General features: G+C 41.7%; 1 protein-coding gene and 1 long non-coding RNA gene across 4 annotated transcripts in view; one reads left to right on the top strand and one right to left on the bottom strand.

The window, feature by feature from the left end:
- Nucleotides 1–5,008: 5,008 nt before the first annotated feature.
- On the bottom strand, nucleotides 5,009–14,070 carry LOC122549893 (uncharacterized). Its single transcript, XR_015757109.1, has 3 exons — nucleotides 13,980–14,070; nucleotides 10,632–10,740; nucleotides 5,009–5,098 (listed from the first exon to the last, which is right to left on the bottom strand). It is a non-coding gene; the product is annotated as an uncharacterized LOC122549893 (long non-coding RNA).
- A 116-nt stretch (nucleotides 14,071–14,186) lies between these two features.
- znf830 (zinc finger protein 830) overlaps nucleotides 14,187–17,067 on the top strand; it is a 46,792-nt gene continuing 43,911 nt past the window's right edge. For 2 of the 3 annotated variants that reach the window (XM_087987189.1, XM_087987188.1), the window contains exons 1-2: nucleotides 14,187–14,318; nucleotides 16,588–16,684. In XM_087987189.1, coding sequence (XP_087843315.1) covers nucleotides 14,197–14,318; nucleotides 16,588–16,684 — 219 coding nt within the window. In that variant the 5' untranslated portion in view covers nucleotides 14,187–14,196. Of the gene's footprint in view, nucleotides 14,319–14,349; nucleotides 14,661–16,587; nucleotides 16,685–17,067 lie in introns of those variants that run through there. The other variant, XM_087987190.1, reaches the window with a different exon arrangement.

Raw genomic sequence — 17,067 nt, 5'->3', positions numbered from 1 at the left:
TGGTTGACTCATGATGACTGAAAAACCTCAGCCCTATAATGTTCATGTCAGCACATGGCTATAGATGTTTTGTGAGAATAATCCCCATGCAACATGTGTTGTGCTCTTATATTGGCTGTTTCCTGGTTTAATCATCCTTGACGACTTGAATAGCATTTAGGGATCAAGGTTTTCATATGGCCATTTCTACAGTTGCCGTGCCCCTATTTTAGGTCTTGATCAGGAGGTACCTCAAAAGGAATGTATGCAGCAGGCACCACAATGCAAGTTATGGCTTCTCCATAATACAGAATTGTAGGTCACCAAAGATCTGCCAATGGTGGAAGCTCACTCCCTCCTGCCGAGAGCTCTGAAAGGTGGATGAGGAATTTGTGCATGTGACAATACAGATGATCAGAAATGTATACAGCTGCACTATGGCAATTCTGTGGTTTTGTCAAGAAGAGAAACCAGATCATATCTTTGCCAAACTCTCTTTACTAATGCCATTTCTACCCTCATTTGAAGTTGGTTAGCTCAGTTGGCTAAATTGCAGGTTTGCAATGCAGAGTGACACTCACAGTGATAGGTTACCAGAAAGGACTCTTCTCAAACCCTTCCTTTGCCAGATGCATGGTGACACTCAGGTTAAAGCCAGCACTGGTCATCTCTCTCTAATGAGAGAGCAGCTCTACTTTTCTTACTGTAGCCCTCATCTTGTGCAGGTGAACTCTGTATGTGGTTTCCCTTTTTGCATGCAGGGCAACTTGCCCTGTCTGTCCAGCGGTGGTTATGCGCTTTTAGAATAACTGCTGCTGGGGACTCTGGTGTCCTGCATCCTGGTAACAATCACATTTGAACTATTCGGCCTGCCTTCAGTGAAAACATTGTTCTCCAGGACAATCTTGTGTTGAAACTCCACAAGCAAAGATGAGGTGATTATTATGACTTCAACAGAAAACCACAACACTTTCCTTGACTGTATTGAAGAAAGTCAAGGCTGCAGAAATCAGATGAGTGCAGCATGGACTATTATTTGCCTAATTTCTCATTCAATGAACCTGTCTCAACTTTCTTGTTCCTTTTGGTATCAAGTCTCTCAAGTTTTGCTGACAGATGTTCATTTCCAGTCCCAGTCTCTCTAATTCACTATGTAATCTGGTAGAGTCCTGTGCATTTCAGTTTGCCAAGCGTTGGGTGAAATACTCCTGGCAAAGCATCACATTTCAGCTCCTGAATATGTGAAGCTGAGTAAATTGGCATAGGAGTGGGAATATTTCTTTGCTGTTCTGACTCATGAGGGTTCAACTGGGAACAGGTCAGCATGCGATCTTTAAGAATTTGCTAGAAGTTCTCAGGACACTGTTGATTTCGGCAATTTTTCAATCAAATTTAGCTGCAGGATCATGACCACTTGGATCCTGTATGCTGGCAGCCTGAGCAGTGCAGTAAATTCTCCATGATTCCTGTTATGGCTCACTGGAAGCGGTGTGCTGGAAATCAAGCCCTCATATTCCTGGAATTGTCACAAAAAAGCTTAAGATTTTATAAAGTATGCAAAATTTACCAATTTACCTGACTTTCAGACCCAGGTTGATAAAATGCGTGGAACAGATTTCTGTACTGAACAAGAATTGTTATTTCATTCAAGTAATTAGCCTCCACAAGTAAAAAGTTAAAAACCCTCTGCAAATATAATACTGCTAATTTAAAAATCTCATCCCCTTCTAAACTGCCCTTTACACACATAGGCAGAAGATAAACAGGGTAAAATAGGCTATGAGCAGAGGGAAACTGAAAAGACAGTTCAGTAATCTTTGAATCCAGGTAATGTTGTAGAGATGATCTTTATGACTCTTTGCCAGCTAGTGCGTCTCTTCAGTCATCTTTCTCCAGTTGCTTCCACTGTTTGATAAGTGACACAAGATGGCCTGTTCACTTGTTAAACGTCATAGTTTACTACAACTATTGCAGGAAAGATAAGTAAACATAATTCAGGTTTACTGTGAGATTTGACTACTAAGAACGAGAGAGAACAAAAGGATAGACTTGTTCTAAAAGTTAAAGTTCAAAATTGGAGTAAGGCCAATTTTGATGGAATTAGACAGGGGCTTTCAAAAATTGATTCAGGGAGGCTGGTAACATACAGAGGGATAGTTGGAATGTGGGAGGCCTACAGAAATGAGACGAGAGTTCGGAGACAGTATGCTCCTGTTAGTGCAAGGGGCAAGGTTGATAGGTGTAGAAAATGCTGGATGACTAGAAAAATTGAAGCTCTGGTTAAGGAAAAGAAGGAGGCATATGTCAGGTATAGACAGCTGGGATCAAGTGAATCACTAGAGGAGTTATGGACAGTAGGAGTATGCTTAAGAGGGAAATCAGTAGGGCAAAAAGGGAACATGATAGCTTTGGCAAATTGGATTAAGGAGAAGCCAAAGATATTCTAGAAATACACATTGGGCGAAAGATTAACTAGGAAGATAATAGGTCCCCTTAAAGACCAACAAGGCAGTCTATTGGTGGAAACACATTGGAAGGGTGTGATAGTAAACAAATATTTTACATCAATATTTACTGTGGAGAAGGACATGGAGGCTAGGATACTTGGGGAAATAAATAGTGATGTGGTGAAGAGTGTCTATATTACAGAACAGGAGGTGCTGTAAGTCTTAAAATACATGAAGGTAGATAATTCCCTGGTACCTGATCAGGTGTATCACAAGCTAGGAAAAAGATTTCTGGGCCCTTTTCTGAGATATTTGTATCATCGACAGTCACAAGTGAGGTGCCGGAAAACTGGAGGGTGGAGCTTGAAGGTAGAAGACAGAGGGTGGAGGTAGAGAGTTATTTTCAGACAAGAGGTCTGTGACCAGCACTGTGCAGCAAGGATCAGTGATTGGTCCACTGCTTCCCGTCATCTATATTCACATTCAAATTATTTACATAAATGGTATGGTTAGTAAGCTTGCAGATGATGTCAAAATTAGACCGTGAAGAAGGTTACTTCAGAGTACAAAGTAACTTTTATCAGACGGCCCAATGGACCGAAGAGTGGAAGATGGAGTTAGTTTAGACAAATTTGAGGTGTTGCATTTTGGTAGGACAAACTCGAGCTGGACCTGTACAGTTATTGATAAGGCCCAGGGAAGTGTTGCCGAACAAAGAGATTTGGAGTGCAGCTGCACAGTCCCTTAAAAGTTGAGTCACAGGTAGACAATGTGGTGAAGAAGTTATGTGGCATGTTGTATAAATGCATTTACACAACATTTATAAACACAAATGTCACAAAGACATTAATTGTGCATTCCCAGAAACATAATGGTTCAGCCATTTCCGGGACATCATGTTGCAGTTGTACAGGACATTGGTGAGGCCACTTATAAAAAATGTATTCAATTCTGGTGTCTCTACAATAGGAAAGATGTTGTTAAACTTGAAAGGGTTCAGAAAAGATTTACAAGGACTTTGCTGAGGTTGGAGAGTTTGAGGTAAAGGGAGAGGCTGAATAAGCTGGGGCTTTTTTCCTGGAGTGTCAGAGGCTGAGGGGTAACTTAAAGAGGCTTTTAAAATAATGAGGGGCATGGGTAGGGTGAATAGCCAAGGTCTTTTTTCCCAGGGTGGGGGTGTCCAAAATTGAGGCCACAGATTTAAGTTGAGAGGGAAATGATTTAAAAGGGACTAGAAGGGCAACTTTTTCACACAGAAGGTGGTGCATGTATGGAACAAGCTGCTGGAAGAGATGGTGGAGGCAGGTGGAGGCAATTACAACATTTAAAAGGCATCTGGATGGGTAGATGAATAGGAAGCATTTAAATAGATATGGGCCGAATGCTGGCAAATAGGATTAGGTCTGAATGGGATGTCTGGCCGGTGTGGACGAGTTGGACTGAAGGGTCTGTTTCTATGCTGTATGACTCTATGATTCTACTCTATTTCTACCATTGATTGCATTTGTGGTTTTTATGAGTTGCCAACCAACTAATCATGCTCTAGTTCAAGTCAAAATACAGCCTGTATTGGCTAGCTCCAATCAACAGTGTGTAAAATGTTGTAAAGACACAGTTACTCAGAGGCTATACAGTACAAAGCTACTAAACTTCATCTCTTGCCTTCTAATATCTGTCAAATAGTATATTGCACAACACAAGGTAATTGAATGCAAGGCATGGCTTATATATTATTCTGTTGTTGTACTGTGTGGCATTCTATCTGCGGCCTTGTACCAACACTCCCACCATTTTTCTGGCAGAAGCTGACCACTCTAAGGAAGAAATAGACAGAAATTGCCACTATTCAGTATTGTCAGCATTCCCTACAGAGCACCTTTGGGAGCCTTGCACTCTCCTGAGTATAGAAGTTACTTATTTAGTTGATAATTCATGCTTTAGGATCACTTTGGGTCTACAGCTACTTTTCTTTCAAAGGGGTGAATAGTAAGCTGCAGAGGCACGTCCAAGTTGCTTTAAAAAATGCTTGTGATCTACATAACAAATGCAATCAGTTCTAGCTTTTATTTTAAATCGACCTGTTTGACATGTTATTGGCAAATTTTGAATCTGAAACTTATGCCCCAGAGGCAGGGACACTACCACTGTGACAAAACAGCCCTTTCGTCTGGAGTCTAATAGCATTACCATTGCTCCCCTTTATTAAACCACCTGGTATTTCAATCAACCTGTTCAGAGATGTTATGACACATTTCTGGACCTGGTTAGATTTGAACTCAGGCCTTCTGTGCCACAGAGGCTTTATCCTGTCACATGAGCTTAGCATGACATTACTTCGTGATTCCCATATTTTAAAAATAATTTGAATTGTTGAGGTCCAACAAACTTATGACTCCAGAGCCACAGCATAAGATTGATTCTGAATTGCCCTTTGGACAACTATTTAGCGGCAAAAATGCTTGCCTAACCAGAGACACTCATATCTCATTATGCATTACAAAATGTACTACTGTCATTGCATAAGATATATGTGCAATAAGAAAAATCGTACCAGCATGTGGGCAAGGGCTCTTAGCTGCTGTGGAAAATGCAAGGTTGGTGCCAAAGTCCTTGTTGTGTTTCCTCCATGCCCAGATCCACAACTCGCTCACGTAGATCTTCAATAATCTATACTGAAGGATTTCATTTTTTTTGAAGAAAGCAATTTTTCTGCTTGGAATTATTTTTGAAATATGCATGCTGTTCATGTGTCAAAGTCCAAAACTAACTGTGTATATATTGCTATCATAGAGCTATACAACATGGAAACAGACCTTTCAGTCCAACTCATCCAAGCTGACCAGATATCCTAAATCAACCTCGTCCCATTTGCCAGCATTTGGCCCATATCCCTCGAAACCCTTCCTATTCATGTATCCATCCAGATACCTTTTATATGTTGTAATTGTTCCAGCTACTTCCTCTGGCAGCTCATCCCATACGCAAACCACCCTCTGTGTGAAAAAGTTGCCCCTTCGGTCCCTTTTAAATCTTTCCCCTCTCACCTTAAACTTAGTCCTATTATGACACTACATGGATTGCTTTCAGCACAACCTATCCATTTTCTCCTACGCTCCACTCTCATTGTCACTTACTCAACTTCTCTTCTGTCCTGGTCTATTATCAATAATCCCCTCATCTGACTATCTCTTATATCTCTCTCGATCTCTGGACCATGTCCACCTATCCCTCTTCCCCCACCTCCACTCCCAACCCACCTCGTCTTCAGCATAAATGCCACTTTTTCATAGTTGCTATCAGTTCTGATTAAACGTCACCAGATTCGAAACATTAACTCTGCTTTCTCCCTATAGATGCTGTGAGACCTGCTGGATTTCTGTGTTTGTTTCAGATTTCCATCATCTGCAGTTGAGATTAACATAAATCTCATCTACATTATCTACATAAATGCTGAACTCAGTCGTGATCCATTAGCCAGAATTACATATCAGCACATATGCTTAGTGTGAAGCAAATCCGCTCAACTCGCAGTACTCCCTCCAAGTTCCATTGAAAAATGTTTATGTGTACATCAGTGTTGACATGGCCAGATAAGGAATTGCCCAATACTGAATTTCTACTTTTGACCTTAACCCTAGTGAGGGAGATTAAAAATGTATTAAGATAGCTAGCTTCACTAGCTCCAAACTTGTTAGTGTGCAAATTAAGACATATGCATCGGCATGGCCCAAGAAATGTCAAACTGTTTTGCCTTTTCAATATTCCCATTGCATCTCAGTACTGATTTTATAAATCTGATTTTTGTGCAACTCTGGATTTGTTGGTATAATTATGCCTAGTTTTAGATGGGTTTGAAATGATACTTACTGCATGTTACCAATATCTAATTGGATTCTACATTGAATATTTACTCCTATACTATACATTGATGAATAATAGTACAATAAAATTATGATGTTGAATTGCAGGAGACCACTCACAAATATACACCAAGCTGAGTTTTGAGATACCCAAAGAGGCCCCAGCACAACCCAATTTTACCTAGGCACATTGCATGTGAAAAAAGCAAATAAAGACACAGTAACTATGTGAAAAATGCATTTCCTTTTATTTTCAATTTTTTTCACACTTTACAATGGCTGAGCTTGTATAGAAAAAGATATTAAACATGTTGGGGTTATCTCTGGAAAAACTCAGTAAACTTGTTCTCCTCAGCATGGTGTCTTTTGGCAAATGTGATACAGTATACCAGTGCATACTGGTATACTGTAGTCAAACAACCTTTCAGTGTTTGCGTGTTTCAGTGCAAAACCTAGACCATCTCCATGGCCTATGTGGATTTAACCAGGGAAACTCAGGCATTCATTAGTCTCTTCAGGATTATTGGCCACTTCAGGTATACTGTAGGGTTTCACAGAAAGATCTTGATGTCAAATGATAGTTTGCCTGCAATTTTGTGCTGTAGCATGGCCTAAATCCAATCAGATATGTTGGTGTGGTTATATGACAAGTTCGAAAAAGTTCAACGAATCCAGAGTTACCAAACCAGAACTTCAATGTATCAAGGGCTTCCTTTTATTAGATTTCCTAATCAATTACAGCCAGTTCAGCTTTCATGTCTACATAGTTACTTAATTTAACTTAGAATACTAGTCTTGGACAGCACATAAATGAACTTCAGAAGTTATCCTTCCCAATCTGGCGTAAAAATAAAATGGGAAATGTAGTCCAACCATGGCTATCAAGGGAAATTAGGGATAGTGTTAAATCCAAAGATGAAGCAAACAAGTTGGCCATAAAAAGCAACAAACATGAGAATTGGCAGCAGCTTAGATTCCATGAAAAGGAAAGAAATAAGTAAGAGACGAAAATAGAATGTGAGAGAAGGATTGATTGGCAAGGAACAATGATAAAACTTTCAATTGGTATGTGATCAGAAAAAGATCAATAAAGAATATTCCTAACATCAGAATTTATAATGGGGAACAAAGAAATGGAAGACTAATTAAATACACATCTTAGTTCTATCATTACAAAGGAAGACACAAATCATATGGAGGAACACAGGGGCTAATGAGAAGGAGGAACTGAAAGAAATTAATATTAGTACAGAACTGGTTTTTAGGAAACTATTGAGTTTGAAAGGCAAATAAATTTCCATAGCCCGGTAAGCTTCATCCCACAGTACTGAAGAAAGTGACCCTAGAAATAGCAGATCCCTGCGTGGTCATGTTCTGAAATTTTATAGACTCTGGAACAGTTCCTGATATAAATCCATTATTTAAGAAGGGAGGCAGAGAAAAAACAGTGAATTATAGGCTGGTTGGCTTGACATTGGTGCTGGGGAGAAATATTAGAGTCCACCATGAAAGATGTAATAGCAGAGCATTAGGAAAATAGTTACAAGATCAGACAGAAGGGTTTAGAGGGATATGGGCCAAGTGCTGGCAAATGGGATATCTGGTCAGCATGGGCGAGTGGGATCAAAGGATCTGTTTCTATTCGGTACAACTTTATGACTCTATGAGTCAGCGTGGATCTATTCGCTTGACACATTTTTGATGTTATAATTGGTCAAGTGGATAAAGGGAAGCCATTGGATGTGGTTTCCTTCGATTTTTCACAAGGTTTTCCATAAGGTCTTGCTTAAGCGATTTACACAAAATTAAAGCACATGGAAATGAAAATTGTGCACTGAAATGTAATGAGAATTGTTTGGCAAACAGAAAACAAACAACAGGAATAAACAGGTCCTTTTCTGAGCATCTAGTGGGGTTCTGCTAGGATCAGTGATGGACTTCAGCTATTCACAATAGAAATGAATGATTTAGAAAAAAACTACATGTAAAATCACCAAGTTTGGAAGGGAAGGTGAGCTGTAAGGAGGATGCAGAGATGTTTCAGTGTGATTTACATTGAAATAAATAAGACAGGAGCAAGAGGAAGCCATTCAGCCTTTTGAGCCTGCTCAGTCATGCATCACGATCATGGCTGATTATCCAACTCGATTGCCTAATTCTGCTTTCTCCCCATAACCTTTGGTCCCATTGGCCCATGTGCTATATCTAGCCACCAATTGAATACATTCAATGTTTTGGCATCAACTACTTCCTTTGGCAATGAATTCCACGGGCCCACCACTCTTTGGGTGAAGAAATGTCTCCTCATTTCCATAATGTCTCCTCAAATCCTGATTTGGACAAGTAAGTAAGCAAATTCATGGCAGTATAATAAGAGGCGGTTGGGAAGGTGAGTGACTGTTATTTAAGTACTTACCTCGAAGCCAATGGTCTTTTTACAGCAGAGAGCGGCGGGAGCTGGGCGGAAGTGAAGTCGGAGCGCAGAGGCAGTTGGGAAGGTGAGTGACTGTTATTTAAGTAGGTGTGTTCTAAACCCCAGGTCCTACACAGTAGGTCCTCCCTCCCACCCTCCTCCTCTAACCTAAATTAAAAATCTGTAGATTTGCACCAAAAAAAAGTGGGTCCAGGGAAGTTTCTGTTGAGAAAACAGAGAGTCTTTAGCTCAGGAGTCTACGACAAGGAAGTTGAGTGAAGTGATTACGTCACAGTTGAAGAGGGTGAAGACATGACTGCCAAGCTGATTCATTGTGCTACGTGCATGATGTGGGAGGTCAAGGACTCTGGTGTATCTGGCTCATATAATGTGGAAAGTGTGTGCATTTTCAGCTTCTGACAGAGCATATCGCAGCACTGATGAAAGGACTCGATGACCTCTGGCTCATCCGAGAGAATGAGAACTTTCGGGACAGGACCTTCAGCGAGGTTATTACACCGACCATTCCAGAAGAGAGTAGAAGGGAGAAGACGATGAGGAAGGCAGAGAGGAGACAAGTGCAAGAGACCCCAGTGGAAGTACCTGTCAGGAACAGGTTGAATCTTTTGGAAACAGTAGAGACGGAACGACACTGCCAGTCCACGAGGCGGTCAGGTCTGCCAATCAAAAGTTGGCGTGGAGGCAGAGCCGAGGAGTCAGACAGCACATAGAGTCGTGGTAATAGGGGACTCCATAATGAGAGGAACTGAACAGAATTTCTGTGGCAACAGACGGGATTTGAGGATGGTGTGTTGCCTTCCTTGTGCCAGGATTAAGGACATCGCAGACAGAGTGCAGGAAATCCTCAAGGGCGAAGGTGAAGAGCCAGAGGTGGTGGTACATGTCGGCACAAATAATGTCAGGAAGAAGAGGAGGGACATTCCAAAGCGGGACTTCGGAGAACTCGGAAGAAAGCTGAAAAGCAGGACGTCCAGGGTGGTTATCTCCGGTTTGCTTCCAGTTCCTCGGGCTGGAGAGGCCAGGAATAGGGAGATAATGAACTTGAATGTGTGGCTAGGGAACTGGTGCAGGAAGCAGGGATTTAAATTCATGGATCACTGGGGTATGTTTTGCGGTAAGGATAAATTATACAAGAGAGATGGGTTGCACCTTAATAGGTGGAGGACCAGCATTCTGGCAGGTAGGTTTGCCACTGCAACACAGCTGCGTTTAAACTAAATAGAAGGGGGGAGGGGACAAACTGGAAGTTTAAGAAGGAAATTGAAGGGAAAGTTAGAACAAGAGAAGTCAAGAAAGACAATGATATCAATGGAGCAGAAAACTCACAAAAAGGGATCATGCTGTAAGGTTGAGTGAAATAGGGATTGATAGGAAGAGTGAGGGCAGTAACAAATTAAAAATATTATAAATGAATGCACGAAGCATTAGAAATAAGATGGATGAGCTTGAGGCTCATTTGGAAATTGGCAGTTACGATGTTGTGGGGATAATGGAGACGTGCTTTAAGTAGACAGGGCCTGGGAAATGAATATTCAAGGCTATACATGCTATCGTAAGGACAGACTGACGGGCAGAGGGATGGGGTGGCCCTGTTGGTAAGGGATGATATTCAGTCCCTTGCGTGGGAGAACCTAGAATCAGGGGATGTAGAATCAGTATGGATAGAGCTGAGAAATTCTAAGGGTAGAAAGACCCTCATGGGAGTTATCTACAGGCCCCCAAACAGTAGTCTGGATGTAGGGTGTAAGTTGAATAAGGAGTTGAAATTGGCCTGTCGCAAAGATATTACTACAGTTGTTATGGGGGATTTCAACATGCAGGTAGACTGGGAGAATCAGGATGGTCCCAAGAAAGGGAGTTTGTGGAGTGCCTCCGAGATGGATTCTTAGAACAGCTTGTGCTGGAACCTACCAGGGAGAAGGCAATTCTGGACCTGGTGTGCAACGAACCAGAATTGATCAGGGACCTTGAAGTGAAGGATCCGTCAGGAGGTAGTGACCACAATACAATAAGCTTTAATCTGCAATTTGAAAGCGAGAGGGCACAATCAGAAGTGACAATATTTCTGTTGAATAAAGGGAACTATGGAGCTATGAGGGAGGAGCTGGCCAAAGTTCAATGGTGCAATACCTTAGCAGGGATGACAGTGGAGGAACAATGGCAGATATTTCTGTGTATAATGCAGAAGATGCAGGATCAGTTCATTCCATAAAGGAAGAAAGATCCTATGAGAAGGCAGGGGTGGCCGTGGCTGATGAGGGAAGTTAAGAAACATATAAAGTCAAAAGAGAAAAAGTATAACATAGCAAAGTTGAGTAGGAAAACGGAGGACTGGGAAGCTTTTAAAGGACAACAGAGGATAACTAAGAAGGAAATACACAGAGAAAAAATGAGGTACCAAGGTAAACTGGCCAAAAATATAAAGGAGGATAGTAAAAGCTTTTTTAGGTATGTGAAAGGAAAAAAAAAGTTAATACTAAAATTGTGCCCTTGAAGACAGAAACGAGTGAATATATTACGGGGAACAAAGAAATGGCAGAATAGTTGAATTGGTACTTCAGATCTGTGTTCACTGGGGAAGATACAAGCAATCTCCCTGAGGGAAGAGTGGCTGAAGGACCTGAACTGAAGGGAATTTATATTTGCCAGGAATTGGTGTTGGAGAGACTGTTAGGTCTGAAGGCTGATAAGTCCCCGGGGCCTGATGGTCTACATCCCAGGGTACTGAAGGAGGTGGCTCTAGAAATCGTGGATGCGTTGGTGATAATTTTCCAACATTCTATAGATTCAGGATCAGTTCCTGCAGATTGAAGGGTGGCTAATGTTGTTCCACTTTTTAAAAAAGGAGGGAGAGAGAAAGCAGGGAATTATAGACCAGTTAGTCTGATCTCAGTGGTGGGAAAGATGCTCGAGTCAATTATAAAGGATGAAATTACGAAACATCTGGATAGCAGTAACAGGATAGGTCAGAGTCAGCATGGATTTATGAAGGAGAAATCATGCTTGACTAATCTTCTGGAATTTTTTGAGCATGTAACTCTGAAGATGGACAAGAGAGATCCAGTGGATGTAGTATACCTGGACTTTCAGAAAGCCTTTGATAAAGTCCCACATAGTGAGCAAAATTAGGGCGCATAGTATTAGGGGCAAAATACTGACTTGGACTGAAAATTGGTTTGCTGACAGGAAACAAAGAGTAGTGATAAACGGCTCCCTTTCGGAATGGCAGGCGGTGACCAGTGGGGTACCGCAGGGGTCAGTGCTGGGACCGCAGCTTTTTACAATATACATGATAGTATATAGATGATGGTATTAAAAGTAATATTAGCAAATTTGCTGATGATACAAAGCTGGGTGGCAGGGTGAAATGTGAAGAGGATGTTAGGAGATTACAGGGTGACCTGGACAGGCTAGGTGAGTGGACAGATGCATGGCCGATGCAGTTTAATGTGGATAAATGTGTGGTTATCCACTTTGGAGGCAAGAACAGGAAGGCAGATTACTACCTAAATGGAGTCAAGTTAGGTAAAAGGGCAGTACAATGAGATCTAGGTGTTCATGTACATCAGTCAATGAAAGCAAGCATGCAGGTACAGCAGGCAGTGAAGAAAGCTAATAGCATGCTGGCCTTCATAACAAGAGGAATTGAGTGTAGAAGCAAAGAGGTCCTTTTGCAGCTGTACAGGGCCCTGGTGAGACTGCACCTGGAATACTGTGTGCAGTTTTGGTCTCCAAATTTGAGGAAAGACATTCTGGCTATTGAGGGAGTGTGGCGTAGGTACACGAGGTCTATTCCCGGAACGGCGGGAGTACTTTACGTTGAAAGACTGGAGCGACTGGGCTTGTATACCCTTGAGTTTAGAAGGCTGAGAGGGGATCTGATTGAGACAAATAAGATTATTAAAAGATTGGACACTCTGGAGGCAGGAAGCATGTTTCTGCTGATTGGTGAGTCCCGAACCAGAGGACACAGTTTAAAAATAAGGGGTAGGCCATTTCGAACAGAGTTGAGGAGAAACTTCTTCACTCAGAGAGTTGCGGGTGTGTGGAATGCTCTACCCCAGAAGGCTGTGGATGCCAAGTCTCTGGATACTTTCAAGAAAGAGTTGGATAGAGCTCTTAAGGATAGTGGAATCAAGGGTTATGGGGATAAGGCAGGAACAGGATACTGACTGAGGATGATCAGCCATGATCATAATGAATGGTGGTGCTGGTCCAAGGGCAGAATGGCCTGCACCTATTGTCTATAAATTTGAGGTTCTCCAATGTGGTAGCAAAAACAGGCAGGCAGATCATTATTTAGATGGCAACAGATTGGCAAAGAGGAAGTTGCAATTACACCAATTGATTAAGGTAAGCATGTAGGGGCACAGGCAGTGAAGAAAACAACTTATATATTGACCTTTATAATGAGAGGATTCAAGTACAAGAACTGTGAACTTATGCTGCAACGGTACAGGGCATTGGTAAGTCCTCGCCTTGAATGCAGTCAGCAGTTTTAGTCTCCTTATTTGAGGAAGGATGTTCTAGCTATTGAGGGAGTTTACCAGAATAATTCCTACACGGCAGGGCTGATGTACAGAGGAGACTGGCTTGATTAGGATTATATCCACTTTAGGAGAATGGCTGGGGAAGGGGAAGATCCAAAAAAAACATTTAAAATTCTAACAGAATAATAGAGTAAATCCAGGAAGGATGTTCTCAAAGACCAGGAAGTGCTGAATCAGGGTTGCAATCTCAGGATTTGGGTTGGCCATTTAGCAGAGGAGGAATTTCTTCACTCAGAGTAGTGAGTCTGTGGAATACTCTTCCAGAGGAAACTGTTGAAGCAAAACATTGATGACTTTCAACAAAGATATCGAGACAGTTCTTCAGTCAAGTGATCCAAGGAGAATGGATCACTTGACTGAAGTGATGAGAAGAAAACAGAGCTGGATGATCAACTAATGACAGAGCAGGCTGGAAGGGCCAAATGACCTACATCTGCTCCTACAGACTCCTTTATGTCAACCAGTTCAGAGATATTGTTTTACACCTCGAGATGGCTCTTGAATAAGGAGGGTGCTATACGGTATTCTGTTTCTTAGACATAGCCTTTAAACTAGAAATAAAATTCAATCACATTGCAACCGCTGCTATTTCCTCTGCGATCATTCCCAGTTGGCAGGTTGAGGCAGGAAGTTGGATCCACACACTTTGTGGAATTGACAGAGTCACAAAATCAGGCAATGAGTTGGAAATGCTAAAAGAAATACGTACTTCAGGAAATCGGGAATGTATCTCGCCAGGAGGCATTTCATTTCAGGAAGCTGAACACCATTATTATGAAGTAGATTAATGTCTAATCCGGAACACTCCTGTACAGTAACTATAACAGACACGACCTTAATAAGACGCCGCAGCAAGAGAGACCAATAACCAACCTGCCCGGGGAGTACTTCCGGGTTCACACCGGAAACGCCCCGTCTCTGTCAAGATGGCGGCTGCTGGGAAGGGCAAGAAGAAAGTTGTTGACCAGCAGGAGCTACGGCGGTTAATGAGGGAGAAGCAGCGGGCGAGCGCGGTTGGAAAGAGGATCGACTCCCCATTCGCTAAATATCCTTTCGGAAGGTCCGAAGGAAGTGGGAGTTAGATCTCCTCTGTCACACCGGGAAACGGATTAAACTCGAAATCAGGAAGACTTGTCAGGGCTTAGGGGTGTCTTCTGGTCTGTTCCGTGACCTGGGTTTCTAGTACATTTGAAGTGACACTAGCCACCTACGCCAGTCAGCAGCTTGCATTTATAGTCCACCTCGTCCTACCCTCGAAGTGCTTTGCATTAGAGGGGTTGCCAGGCGAAATTAAAGGGAGAGGCAAGGAGTGTCAGCACAAACCTGGTTAATTCGGGAAAGGGAAGATTTTCCCTTGAAAATGATGGTAGTGAAAATAAAAGGATCCGTGGTTAGTTTACATCAAACATTCCCATGCCTGAGCAATCCCCCTTCAGCTGTTTAATTGTTACATCCTTTTCAGATTCCATTTGAGCTGTTTTAATAATTACAGTGAAATTGTTTGTATATATCTATGTGTTTTATTTTGGGTCACAATTCTGAGTCATACCTTTTAAAGCCCTTTATTGAGATTTTCCATAATTATCAAACATTTGTAACTGGAATATCTTTTCCAATCATCAAATAGTTTAATATGCAGTTTCCTGAGTAGGTGGCAGTAGTATTGCCCTGGGATAACCAAGTCGAGTTAAATGTATGACTTAAAATTGTTACAGGTGAAGTGTCTTGCGGTTCATATTGCACTAGTACTGGTGGAGAAGACCAGATTTGGGAACTAAACATTCAAGGGTATGTGGCATTTGGAAAGGCTGGCAAGAGGCAAATGGCAAACATGATATGGTATGTTTATTAGTGTGAAAAGGATCAAATGTTAAAGCAAGAAATTATCTTGCATCAGAAATATGGTTGAGTAGAAAATACCAAGGCAAGAAGACACTGGTAGGAGCAGCACCTAGTCACCAGCTTTCCCCCCCCCCCCCAAAAAAAAGGGAATAAATCAAGACCTAATGAGATCATGTGCAAAAAGGCAGTACATTGATCACGGTGACTTAAATGGTTACGTAGTTTGGGAAAATCAAATTGACAAAGATAGCTCTGAGGATGAATTCATAGAATATATTCCAGTTTCCTAGAACAATATATTGTGGATTCAACCAGGCATCAGGATATTTTGGATCAGGTAATGTGCAATGAAGCAGGTTGTATAGGTAATCTCAGAATAAATGAGCCCCTGGGAAACTGCCCAAAGATGATAGGATTTAGTTTTGAGGGTGAGAAACCTGGGTTGGACACAGACATGCTAAACTTAAGTAATGTAAAGTTTAAAAAAAACAGAGTTAGCTGGTATGGAATGGGAAAGGAGTTCTCAGAAAGATAATTGAGGAGAAAATGGCCAAGGAGTAAAATGAATACTTTGCACCAGAAGAAGCTAATAGCATTCCAGAATGCAGAAATAGTAGTACTCGGAAATAATCAAAGGACAGAGAGGGGTGGGAGATGGACTAAATGCAGTTGGTATCACTATCATTGGAGAAAAAGATCTATCGAAACTAAATGGGGTGAATGGCTGATAAACCCATGGACCTGATTCATTGCACCCTAGGAATTTAAAAGAAGTAGCTACAGATAGTATAGGAATGTATGAGTACAATGAAAAGTGTACAAAGTAGCCATTCTCCGGTGCCATCTTGGTTACAAAACCAGAATTGAAAAAAGCAGCAGAAATTTAAAAACACTGTAAGATTAGGAAAACATCCAGATCTTTAAGTCTTATCTCAAGAAAGGTGTTTGGAACCACTGCAGGCTCCCAGCCTAGCCACAGCCCGCAGTCTCAGATCAGTCTGCGAGCTGTGCATCAATCGCCGGGAGGAACCACATTCTTGCTGCTGCCTCTGATTCTAGAGGAGCTTTGCCATTGCTGCCGCCTTGATCGCTGGAGGAGTTTTGCCATTGCTGCCGCCTTGATCGCTGGAGGAACTTTACTGCTGCTGGCCCCAAAGGCTTCGAGGAGCCATGTCCTTGCTGCCACTGCTATCAGTTAACCTTTCAACTTGATTGTATTTATAATTTGGTTTCATAACGAATTGTCTGTGTGAAATTCATGTTGTATTTTCTGTAAACATTTATTTTATTTTCTGGAAACTTAGCCGTCTGGCAGTATCTATAGAGAGAGAAACAAGAAGGGTAATATTGGACTTGAAATGTTAACTCTTTCTTTCCCCACAGATACTGCCAGACTTAGAGTTTTCCAGCATCTGCAGTATTTTGCTTTTAACTTTTGCATTGTAACTTGGTTTACCTTAACCCAGATGAACATACAACAGCTTAGGTCACCTCAGCTGTGTGCTTTGCAGTGCTCCAGTAAAAAATGAATTATTATGGCAGACACACATATTAGGGAAACAACATAAAGAAGTAAGAATACTTATTCTTAATTGTAACCCTAGGAATTTTAAAAACTGAGGATATTTTTATATTGCAATTTTGATATTCCATTGGTAGAATGACCAGTTTTCAGGGTACAATTCACTTGAGCTGCACATCTTTGGACTGTGGGAGGAAATCGGAGCACCCGGAGGAAGCCCACGCAGACACTGGGAGAATATGCAAACTCTACACAGACTGCCGTCTGAGGCTGGCATCGAACCTGGGACAGTGGTGCTGTGAGGCAGCAGTGCTATCCACTGAGCCACCGTGCCGCCCCTTATGATAATAAGTCTTAGATTGAGAAAAACTAGGTTAAGTGATCATTGTCTAGTAGAGGGAGATGACAAGCATACCTATGTTAAAAAAACAAC

The sequence above is a fragment of the Chiloscyllium plagiosum genome, unplaced genomic scaffold (assembly GCF_037043375.1).
Source record: "Chiloscyllium plagiosum isolate Xiang-an unplaced genomic scaffold, Cpla_swu_hap1 HiC_scaffold_5, whole genome shotgun sequence".
NCBI classification, from domain to species: domain Eukaryota; kingdom Metazoa; phylum Chordata; class Chondrichthyes; order Orectolobiformes; family Hemiscylliidae; genus Chiloscyllium; species Chiloscyllium plagiosum.
This window is presented reverse-complemented; position numbering and strand designations above follow the sequence as displayed.